The sequence below is a fragment of the Miscanthus floridulus genome, chromosome 5 (genome assembly GCF_019320115.1).
Source record: "Miscanthus floridulus cultivar M001 chromosome 5, ASM1932011v1, whole genome shotgun sequence".
NCBI classification, from domain to species: Eukaryota; Viridiplantae; Streptophyta; class Magnoliopsida; order Poales; family Poaceae; genus Miscanthus; species Miscanthus floridulus.
Window position 1 is genome coordinate 18,945,705 of NC_089584.1, and position 12,349 is coordinate 18,958,053.

General features: G+C 48.6%; 1 protein-coding gene across 4 annotated transcripts in view; it reads right to left on the minus strand.

The window, feature by feature from the left end:
* The window catches only part of LOC136449615 (LEAF RUST 10 DISEASE-RESISTANCE LOCUS RECEPTOR-LIKE PROTEIN KINASE-like 2.1), a 32,961-nt gene extending 21,372 nt beyond the window's left edge, over window positions 1-11,589 (minus strand). For 2 of the 4 annotated variants that reach the window (XM_066449720.1, XM_066449718.1), the window contains exon 1: window positions 10,653-11,589. In XM_066449720.1, the coding sequence (XP_066305817.1) occupies window positions 10,653-11,412 (760 nt within the window). In that variant the 5' untranslated portion in view covers window positions 11,413-11,589. Of the gene's footprint in view, window positions 1-2,320; window positions 2,936-9,179; window positions 10,153-10,652 lie in introns of those variants that run through there. The other 2 variants (XM_066449721.1, XM_066449719.1) reach the window with 2 other exon arrangements.
* Window positions 11,590-12,349: the final 760 nt, after the last annotated feature.

Consider the following 12,349-nt stretch of genomic DNA (forward strand, 5'->3'; position numbering starts at 1 on the left):
GACCCAATTATTTGGCTTAAAGAGACACTCTCAAATATCAGGGTTCAAGAAGTGGTTGTTCAGACCTTTCATGTAGATAATGGTCCATTAATCCAATGTCGAATTGGCTTTTCCACCGCTGCTAGAAGGGGTAGAGGCATTGTACAAATCTCAGAGATGGGAATAAAGGCACCCCAGCAGACTGTTACACAAAACTATGTTGTCATTGCATGTGTAACTAATCTTGCGAATATTTGGTACACCCTGCCTACACTATCCTCCGTGCTAATACAAGCTATAAATGCGGACATGCGTCATGATGTTGTGGGCTTTTGTGCAAGCATTGCTCCGAACAACCGAAATGATGTGGTAAAGTCGAAGTCGAACTCATGGCTTATATCTGAATTTGTTGTTATATGTTGCAAAGTTTGGTTCTCATAACCTTTTCTTCTACCAACAATTACAGGTTGAGGACTATGAGTTAACCTACAAAGGGTGCAGTTTTGAAGCCATTCTAAACCAGACAATGTATCAATTGGGTTATGATTGGAAATATGCCCATGAATGGCCAACACTCACTACGGAAGGATTTTAGACAAAGCTGCTTGCGACTAAGAGGGGAGACCCACCGACTTCTTGAGCACCGTTAAACGTCGTTAGTAGACCTTGTGCTCATAGTTGTGAAGCAGGGGAGAGTCCACTAGTTAATGCGTTGGTCTTCATCAATGATAACTTTGGATACCACATTGGTGACCTACACTTCACTGAATTGAAAATACGAGAAAGTCCACTTCATTAGGTAGTAGTGGTGACATACTATGTTTGCATGAACTTTGGGGAGTACTTGGACATGTAGTGTGTAATGACTTGGTTTAAATTTATTATGGTTTGTATGAAATTTGATTATGGGATGGATGATCATTGTAATATACAACATCTTACTTAATTAGATACACTCTTAATATGTGCGTACAATATTCAATGCAAAGAAACTGTAAAAGAAAAGAAAAAAGAGACATTCAGTACGTGGCAGCGCCTGGGCCCGGACTGGAGTCGTCTTTACTCCCAGTAGGTATTACCAACCGGGACTAAGTCCCAAATCAATCTTGGTTGAGGAGACCGGGACTAAAGCCGGAAGTCCCAAATCAATCTTGGTTGAGGAGACCAGGACTAAAGCCGGGCCTTTAGTCCTAGATTGGCAGTCCCGGTTGAAAAACCAGGACTAGAGGGGGTTTCCTAACCAGGACTGAAACCCACTCCTGCACTATTGTTGTCCAGCACTAGTGTTGTAATGCTATCATGAGGCTCATCCTCACTAAAAGATATTTGTCCATATTTCAAAATCAGAGAGACAGAGACACTGCAGGACAATATTTAATTTACTTGTAATTCGAGTTGGGATCCAACGACTTTCAAACTAAAGCTACTTGATGAGAGTCATGCATGTCATAAAATAGTGCCTCCGATTAATTTCGACAAGGAAATCAAAGCGCCAAATTGATGGCCACCTGTGACCATAGTCTAGCGGCAGAGTCAAAACTTAGTTTAGGAGAGACAAATGTCAATGGGAGTCTATTTACTCTTTTTTTGCGAATTGGGAGTCTATTTACTCTTTAATTACACGGTGGATTAGTTAGATCATAAAAGTGTATAATGGAAAACATCAAAGTTAGACGGTGCCGGCCCCACCTCCCTGGCTTCGTCAGTGCTGTAGCCATACTACACAAGTTGTGGACCCACTTGCCCCAAATGAGCATTTTGGCAATGCCAACGGCAACCTACTAGACAGGAATGGCAATAAAGTACGGAGGACGGCAAAGGCGCCGAAGCTTCAGGCAAGTGCTCATATTCTTCCGTTTGATTCGGTCGTCAGAGCACTAACGAGAACAATCATACGCGACGAGGACACGAGAAAGCTTACTAATGGCATTAGCAGATGAAGTTGACACCCGGCGACGGCGAGCACTCCGCTGCGCCGGCAGGGAAGAAGGCATCAGTGATTTCACACGCGTTTGCCTATAGGATTGCGCCTGCGGCGTGGCCAGTGCGCGCACCACACAGTCCCGGCAACTTGTCAAATGTCACTCACTGCAGCTGCCGCGCGCCAGAGCTACCGGTGAATTGAGGGGAGCTAGCCAAGGTTACTGAGAGTGACACGAGAGCTACTACGTGCTTCGTGCAATTAGTGTCAGTAAGAAAGTCGTGCGGCTAAAACGACCAGCACGTACGTGCCGAGTCCGCGACGGCCGCCGGCGTCCACACAAACACGCTGACTACTGTAGATGGATGCACATACGTGTACGGAGGGCATGGGCAAGTGGGGGAGCATGGTGGGACTCACCGGCGCATGTCGGCCGCGCCGCTCGCCTGCCGTCGGGGCAGAGGCACCAGAACTCCGTGGCGGCGCTGTCGTACCGGCACTGCCCGCCGCTGGCGTTGCAGGTTCGGCAGTCGCCGACGCCGGCCACCTCCCAGTCCAGGACGAACCCGTCCTTCAGCAGCCGGCTGTAGTTGGCCGCCGTCATGACCGCCGCCTCCGACCCGAGCACCGGCATGTAGGCGTTCTGGCATCTCCACGTCGCGATCGGCGCCGGTGGCCTGCCCCAGTAGTAGTCCCAGCCGAGGTACGCGTAGCTGGGAGTACTGCTGCAGTTGGTGGTGGCGTTCGCGTACTCGGGGCCGCTCGGGGCCGTGCCGCTGCAGTTGTAGAGGAAGCACAGGGCACGGTTCTGTGGGCTAATATTGAACAGGCCAAGCGCGATGCTGGAGGACACGTTGAAGTCGATTTTGCACACGCCGTCGTCGCCGGCGAGCTTGGTGTCGCAGGCGACGAGGGAGTTGGTGGTGTAGTCGATGCTCAGGACGTGGATGGAGGAGCCCTTCAAGGAGGCTACGCGGCCGTCGTCGCTGCACCAGACCTCGAAGGCCGGGTGACTACAGGGCGAAGGCGGCTGGCTGCTGGTGCTGCTGCCGAGTCAGAACGGGTACCTGAGGGTGAGATTCCCGCATGCCGCCGGCTCGCAGTCGGTGCTGGCGTGGTCATGGAGGAGGAGGAGCAAGGAGGCCAAGAGCGGGAGGAACAGCAAGGTGGGATGCATCAAGCGTTCAAGCTATCCACTGAATTAATGGAGACGGTGCCAGCACGAGAAATAATGCAGGTGATTGGGGATCGACGATGGCATTAGCAGGATGAACAGAAGGGTGAACCGCTCACAGGCACTGGTGGTGGCTGGACTGAGTGTAAATGGTGAAGGCGAGTCCGTGTCGTCGTGTGCGTAGAGACGAAACATTGACTAGGGCGCATTCGGGTCGGGCCGTCGTCGTCATCCACGCATAGGATATTTCCGAGGTGCCCGATCGATACCCGATGGACGTACAGTACGGTACGGGGCAAGGCGACGACTGACGTGACCACGGGTGCGCCGCGCTTCCCCGGTCTAGGCACGCTCCAACGAGAGCCACCAGATGTTATACCTACGGGGAGACCGGGATGTTAGAATTGATCTCATCCGTCTTGACCCAACGGTAGAGATGGACCCCTTGACCACGTCCTGATCGGGGACGTCCAACCATCTAGTGACTAGTGGGCTCCCGTCGCACAGTGCCTATAAAGAGGAGGTGGGGCAAACGGCTCAAAGAACGAGGTTCACCGCCGCCACAGCCCCACTGTCCTAACCCTAATCTGATCTAGAGGGTGGCACTGCCAGCAACGGGAAGCGCCACTGCCTCCACCACCGCCGGTCTCCACAGCTACACCAAACGTCGCTGCCCGTGCGCAGATCTTCACCGACGAACCAGCGAAGGCAGGGAGCTCCTCCGACGGTCAGATGCTCCTACATCCCCCTCTCTCTCTCTGTCTCCTACTCCCGAAGCAAACTCTGGATCTATTTGATTCAATTGGTAAAGATATCACCCCACTGATCTACGCCACAGATGGTCCAAAGTGTTTAACATTGGTATCAGAGCCAGTTCCCTAGGCGTGTGATCTAGATCGGGGCAAAGAAAAGAAGAAAGAAAAGAAAGAGAAACGAACTTCGGTTCGGAGAAAATATAACCCTAACCCTAAAGAAATTGGACAGTCCGGGGAAGTCTTACCAGGGCTTCCCCTCTGCCGTCACTACCGCCTCACGCAGTCCAGATCGATGCCGTGCTGCTTTCTTTGCAAGCAGTCGAGCGATGGCTACCGTATGCCTGATTTCTCGTCCTTAAAGATAGAAGTTTTACGTGAGCACAGTCGGGATGCATCACGAGTAAGCGAGAGGCATGCGACATTCAACTATATGGATGTGGTACGTCGTGTATGATATGAGAGTAATGTTTATGTATTCTTATTATTATATGAGCGCTTCCTGATATTTTTTGTTTGTCCGCTTGCAGGTTTTGCTCTATGATTTCACCTATGCTACATGTGGCTGCAAGCTCTTAAGTGACTGGGGTACGCCTGGGACTTCGTGGAAACGATGGGCCAGAGGACGACAGCTGGCATTCAGTATTGCGTGAGATTTAGGCAGAACCAGGCCATCGATGGTCCGTCAGTAGGCTACATCTATGGGATGCCATGTCCTCGGCATTGTGAGGCAATGGAGAGTGTTGTAGTACGGGCCTTGCATTACATAGACAATGACCGTGATTACACAATCCGAGACATACACTACTGGCAGTGGAGACAGATTAGGGTTGCAGCCGGTTTGTAGGATCTATGTGTTAGCTAGGTTTATTCGTACTGTTATGTTTAATCATGTTTATTCAAACGGTTATGTACTTTAATTAGCTTTATTTGTATGGATATTTTAATTATGTTTGTATGCAAGTTAATTATGTTTCATTAGGTTCATTTATATGGACATCATAATTATATTTGTATGGATTGTAAGGTTCTCTAAAATCTTTATTATTGTTTTGGTCATTTCTTCGTCCGACAAAGTCATAGTCTATATTGTTCATAAATTTACATCTCTATGCAGTACCACTTTGTCGAATGAAGAAATAACCAAAATAAAAGTTGCAGATCTCAAAAAATTACACAACTTTGTAGTTGACAACTTTTTGATTTGAAATAATTTTGTCAAGGAAAACTATGATGGAATTTCTAAAATTTGAATTTTTAAAATGTCCTCAAATGGAGAAATGACCAAAAACGAAAGTTGTAGATCTCGAAAAGTTATGTAACTTTGTAGTTGACAACTTTTTCATTTGAAATCATCTTGTCAAAGAAAATTATGTTTGAATTTCTGAGATTTGAAATTTGAATTTTTAAATTGTAATTATAATTTATAGCATATGTTATTAAACATTTAAAGCATGAGACAAAAGCATTATAAATTGTATATGAAAGCAAATTTTTATTGCAATTTTTGGAGTTATATTTTTTTACTAAGCAATTTCTAATTTTCAGCCTATTTATGTTAAAGGATATGCTATAAACTATTGCATGGACATGAAACAAATCTGCCGAGTAGTGGCTTTAGTCACGGGTTGGGCCACCAACTGGGACTAAAAGACCTCTAGTCCCGGTTGGTCGCCCAACCCGGGACTAAAGGTCAAAACCTTCAAGCCCGGGTTGGGCCTTCAACCGGGACTAGAGGCCTTTTAGTCCCGGTTGGTGGCCCAACCCAGGACTAAAGGTACCAACCTTACATATACTCGTCTCTTCTCTTCTTTTTTCTCCTTTCAAGCGCTGCCGGATCCGCACCGCCAGCCCCGCCGTGCGTCGCCTGTCCGACCTCACCCTCTTCTTCGGCTCGCATGGCGGGTCCTCGTCCTCGTCCTCGGCTCCGGCGCGCGCAGCGGCGCCCACATCCTCGTCCTTCGTCGGCCGGCCAGCGTCCTCATCATCGGCTCTGGCCCGCGCACGGCTCGTCCTCGGCTCCGGCACGTGTGCGATGGGGCCTCGTCATCGTCCTCCTTGTCTCCGGCCAGCGCCTTCACGTCTCCCGCCTCGCCCTCATCTTCGACAGCGCCTTCGTCTCCGGCCTCGACATCGTCTCCGTCGACTCCTTCTTCGTCTCTGGCCTCGGCCTCAACCTTCGTCTACGGCCATGTGGTAATACTCGTTGCCAACCCCTTGTTGTCCCATCGTGCTGTGTGAAACCCGGCTTGGAAAGATGTTGAATTTTGATACATAGGGTTTATTGATGTGAATTTTGGTATATATAGACTTATAAAAAAATTGACTTCAGTGATATACATGTATGAATTTTGATATATTGACGTGTTATGCATTTTGATATATTGACTTTAGTGATATGAATTTTGATATATAAGGTTTATTGATGTTATATATATATATATATATATATATATATATATATATATATATATATATATATATATATATATATATATATAGACTTATAAAAAAATTGACTTCAGTGATATACATATATGAATTTTGATATATTAACTTTAATGTTTATGCATTTTGGTATATGATAAATATTGACTACAATGATTTGAATTTTGATATATAGGGTTTAGTGATGTGAATTTTGATATTTGTAGACTTATGAAAAAAATTTGACTTTAGTGATATGCATTTTCATGTACGAAAAATATTGTCTCCGGTGATATGATTTTTGATATATTGACTTTAGTGAGAAGAGATGGTTGGACGTCGTCTCCCTCCGTCGGAAGTTATAGGTCTCAGCGGCTATGTAACGTGGATGGGATTCGATCCAGTGTTGCCGGATATACCGTATAATCATCCAAGCGTAGTAAGCAACTCTATATGTTTCCAATAAATTAATGTGTCAAATACGCTTGTATAAATATATTTTCTGATATGTATATATATGTGTGATTCTTAAATGTACTGACCCAATTATTTGGCTTAAAGAGACACTCTCAAATATCAGGGTTCAAGAAGTGGTTGTTCAGACCTTTCATGTAGATAATGGTCCATTAATCCAATGTCGAATTGGCTTTTCCACCACCGCTAGAAGGGGTAGAGGCGTTGTACAAATCTCAGAGATGGGAATAAAGGCACCCCAACAGACTGTTACACAAAACTATGTTGTCATTGCATGTGTAACTAATCTTGCGAATATTTGGTACACCCTGCCTACACTATCCTCCGTGCTAATACAAGCTATAAATGCGGACATGCGTCATGATGTTGTGGGCTTTTGTGCAAGCATTGCTCCGAACAACCAAAATGATGTGGTAAAGTCGAAGTCGAACTCATAGTTTATATTTGAATTAATTGTTATATGTTGCAAAGTTTGGTTCTCATAACCTTTTCTTCTACCAACAATTACAGGTTGAGGACTATGATTTAACCTACAAAGGGTGCAGTTTTGAAGCCATTCTAAACCAGACAATGTATCAATTGGGTTATGATTGGAAATATGCCCATGAATGGCCAACACTCACTACGGAAGGATTTTAGACAAAGCTGCTTGCGACTAAGAGGGGAGACCCACTGACTTCTCGAGCACCGTTAAACATCGTTAGTAGACCTTGTGCTCATAGTTGTGAAGCAGGGGAGAGTCCACTAGTTAATGCGTTGGTCTTCATCAATGATATTTTTGGATACCATATCAGTGACCTACACTTCACCGAATTGAAAATACGAGAAAGTCAACTTCATTAAGTAGTAGTGGTGACATACTATGTTTGCATGAACTTTGGGGAGTACTTGGACATGTAGTGTGTAATGACTTGGTTTAAATTTATTATGATTTATATGAAATTTGATTATGGGATGGATGATCATTGTAATATACAACATCTTACTTAATTAGTTTCACTCTTAATATGTGCGTACAATATTCAATGCAAAGAAACTGTAAAAGAAAAGAAAAAAAAGAGACATTCAGTACATGGTAGCGCCTGGGGCCCGGGCTGGAGCCGCCTTTACTTCTAGTTGGTATTACCAACCGGGACTAAGTCCCAAATCAATCTTGATTGAGGAGACCAGGACTAAAGCCGGACCTTTAGTTCTGGATTGACAGTCCCGGTTGGAAGTGTTGTAATGCTATCGTGAGGCTCAACCTCGCTAAAAGATATTTGTCCATATTTCGAAATCAGAGAGACAGAGACACTGCAGGACAATATTTAATTTACTTGTAATTCGAGTTGGAATCCAACGACTCTCAAACTAAAGCTACTTGATGAGAGTCATGCATGTCATAAAATAGTGCCAAATTGATGGCCACCTGTGACCATAGTCCAGCGGCAGAGTCAAAACTTAGTTTAGGAGAGATAAATGTCAATGGGAGTCTATTTACTCTTTTTTTTTTTTGCGAATTGGGAGTCTATTTACTCTTTAATTACATGGTGGATTAGTTAGATCATTAAAGTGTATAATGGAAAACATCAAAGTTAGACGGTGCCGGGCCCACCTCCCTGGCTTCGTCAGTGCTGTAGCCATACTACACAAGTTGTGGACCCACTTTCCTCGAATGAGCATTTTGGCAATGCCAACGGCAACCTATTAGACAGGAATGGCAATAAAGTACGGAGGACGGCAAAGGCACCGAAGCTTCAGGCAAGTGCTCATATTCTTCCGTTTGATTCGGTCGTCAGAGTACTGCACATCATATCGAATCTTGCGGTATATGCATGGAGTACTAAATATAGACGAAAAAAAAATTAATTGCACAGTTGGGTGAGAAATCGCAAGACCAAACTTTCAAACCGAATTAGTCCATAATTAGACACTAATTGCCAAATACAAATGAAAGTGCTACAGTAGCCAAAACCTAAAAAATTTTGCTTCTTAACGCGCCCTAACGATAACAATCATACGCGACGAGGACACGAGAAAGCTAACTAATGGCATTAGCAGGTGAAGTTGACACCCGGCGACGGCGAGCACTCCGCTGCGCCGGCAGGGAAGAAGGCATCAGTGATTTCACACGCGTTTGCCTATAGGATTGCGCCTGCGGCGTGGCCAGTGCGCGCACCACACAGTCCCGGCAACTTGTCAAATGTCACTCACTGCAGCTGCCGCGCGCCAGAGCTACCGGTGAATTGAGGGGAGCTAAGCTAGCCAAGGTTACTGAGAGTGACACGAGAGCTACTACGTGCTTCGTGCAATTAGTGTCAGTAAGAAAGTCGTGCGGCTAAAACGACCAGCACGTATGTGCCGAGTCCGCGACGGCCGCCGGCGTCCACAAACACACGCTGACTACTGTAGATGGATGCACATACGTGTACGGAGGGCATGGGCGCAAGTGGGGGAGCATGGTGGGACTCACCGGCGCATGTCGGCCGCGCCGCGCGCCTGCCGTCGGGGCAGAGGCACCAGAACTCCTCGGCGGCGCTGTCGTGCCGGCACTGCCCGCCGCTGGCGTTGCAGGTCCGGCAGTCGCCGACGCCGGCCACCTCCCAGTCCAGGACGAACCCGTCCTTCAACAGCCGGCTGTAGTTGGCCGCCGTCATGACCGCCGCCTCCGACCCGAGCACCGGCATGTAGGCGTTCTGGCATCTCCACCTCGCGATCGGCGCCGGTGGCCTGCCCCAGTAGTAGTCCCCGCCGAGGTACGCGTAGCTGGGAGTACTGCTGCAGTTGGCGGTGGCGTTCGCGTACTCGGGGCCGCTCGGGGCCGTGCCGCTGCAGTTGTAGAGGAAGCACAGGGCACGGTTCTGTGGGCTAATATTGAACAGGCTGAGCGCGATGCTGGAGGACACGTTGAAGCCGATTTTGCACACGCCGTCGTCGCCGGCGAGCTTGGCGTCCCAGGCGACGAGGGAGTTGTTGGTGTAGTCGATGCTCAGGACGTGGATGAAGGAGCCCTTCAAGGAGGCTACGCGGCCGTCGTCGCTGCACCAGACCTCGAAGGCCGGGTGACCACAGGGCGAAGGCGGCTGGCTGCTGGTGCTGCTGCCGAGCCAGAACGGGTACCTGAGGGTGAGGTTCCCGCATGCCGCCGGCTCGCAGTGGGCGCTGGCGTGGTCATGGAGGAGGAGGAGCAAGGAGGCCAAGAGCGGGAGGAACAGCAAGGTGGGATGCATCAAGCGTTCAAGCTATCCACTGAATTAATGGAGACGGTGCTAGCACGAGAAATAATTGAGGCGATTGGGGATCGACGATGGCATTAGCAGGATGAACAGAAGGGTGAACCGCTCACAGGCACTGGTGGTGGCTGGGCTGAGTGTAAATGGTGAAGGCGAGTCCGCGTCGTCGTGTGCGTAGAGAAGAAACTTTGGGCATTCGGGTCGGGCCGTCGTCGTCATCCACGCATAGGATATTTCCCCGGTAAAGGCACGCTCCAACGGGAGCCACCAGATGTTATACGTACGGGGAGACCGGGATGCTCTAGATATGCTCTGACTACTAACTGTTTTTTTTTTTTTGAAACGAATTGACTACTAGAGCCCCTACTAATTAACTCTTTTTCGCTTTCATCCTCACTTCGCACAAAAAAAAAAAAATGGATCAAAGTTAATAGCATCCCAGGTCCATGCTTTTAACTTGGTTCACCTCTTCATATCAACTTCCGATGAATTGAGCGGAGCTAGCCAAGGTTACTGAGAGTGACACGAGAGCTAGTACGTGCTTGGTGCAATTAGTGTCAGTAAGAAAGTCGTGCGGCTAAAACGATCAGCACGTACGTGCCGAGTCCGCGACGGCCGCCGGCGTCCACACACCACACGCTGACTACTGTAGAGGGAGAGGCACATACGTGTACGGAGAGCGTGGGCAAGTTGGGGAGGTGCGTGGGACTCACCGGCGCATGTCGGCCGCGCGCGTCTGCCGTCGGGGCAGTGGCACCAGAACTCCGCGGCGTCGCTGCTGTCGTACCGGCACTGCCCGCCGCTGGCGTTGCAGGCTCGGCAGTCGCCGACGCCGGCCACCTCCCAGTCCAGGACGAACCCGTCCTTCAGAAGCCAGCTGTAGTTGGCCGCCGTCATCACCGCCGCCTCCGACCCGAGCACCGGCATGTAGGCGAAGTCGCATCTCCACGTCGTGATCGGCGCCGGCGGCTTGTCCCAGTAGTAGGCCCCGCCGAGGTACGCGTAGATCGGAGTACTGCAGTTGGAGGTGGTGTTCACGTACTCGGGGCCGCTCGGGGCCGTGCCGTTGTTGCAGTCGGAGAGGAAGCACAGGGCACGGTTGTGTGGGCTAATATTGAACAGGCTGAGCGCGATGCTGGAGGACACGTTGAAGTTTGTCTGGCACACGCCGTCGTCGCCGGCGACCCTGGCGTCGGAGGCGACGAGGGAGCTGGCGGTGTAGTTGATGCTGAGGACGTGGATGTAGGTGCCCTTCAAGGAGGCCACGCGGCCGTCGCCGCTGCACCAGACCTCGAAGCCCGGGTGGCCACAGCTGGAAGAAGAAGGCGGATTGGTGCCGCTGCCGAGCCAGAACGGGTACCTGAGGGTGAGGTTCCCGCATGCCGCCGGCTCGCAGTCGGCGCTGGCGTGGTCATGGAGGAGGAGGAGGAGCAAGGAGGCCAAGAGCGGGAGGAACAGCAAGGTGGGATGCATCAAGCGTTCAAGCTATCCACTGAATTAATGGAGACGGTGCCAGCACGAGAAATAATGGAGGCGATTGGGGATCGACGATGGCATTAGCAGGATGAACAGAAGGGTGAACCGCTCACAGGCACTGGTGGTGGCTGGGCTGAGTGTAAATGGTGAAGGCGAGTCCGCGTCGTCGTGTGCGTAGAGACGAAACTTTGACTAGGGGGTGTTTGTTCCCCAAATTTCAGAATTTGGCACTATGCAAAAAAAGATTCTTCGTCACATCAAATTTACGGTATATGGAGTACTAAATGTTGACGAAATCAAAAATTAATTGCACAGTTTGGTTGTACTTTGCGAGACGAACGTTTTGAGCCTAATTAATCAACATTTAGACAATTATTACCAAATAAAAACAAAACATCACTGTACCTACAGTGAAGCAACAGTGAATCTGCCGCCACCGACTCTGCCCAACTAAACGAGGGCTAGGGAGCATTCGGGTCGGGCCGTTGTCGTCATCCACGCATCGGATATTTCCGAGAGGTGCCCGATCGATACCCGATGGACGAACAGTACGGGGCAAGCGACGACTGACGTGAACGCGGGTGCGCCCGTGTTTAGTTTCCCAACTAAATTCTCAAAAAGTGCTACAGTACCCATCACATCAAATCTTGTGATATATGCATGGAGCATTAAATGTAGACGAAAAAAAATTAATTGCACAGTTTGATTGGAAATTACGAGACAAACGTTTTGAGTCTAATTAGTTCATATTAAACACTAATTGCTAAATAAAAACAAAAAATACTACATTAGCCTAAATTCTAAACTTCAAACGACTAAACACGCGCCCGGAGACCAGGATGCTCTAGATATGCTCAACTGTTTTTTTAAACGAATTGACTACTAGAGTAACTGTTATACCTAGAGCCAGTTTAGTTCACTTCATTTTGCTAAA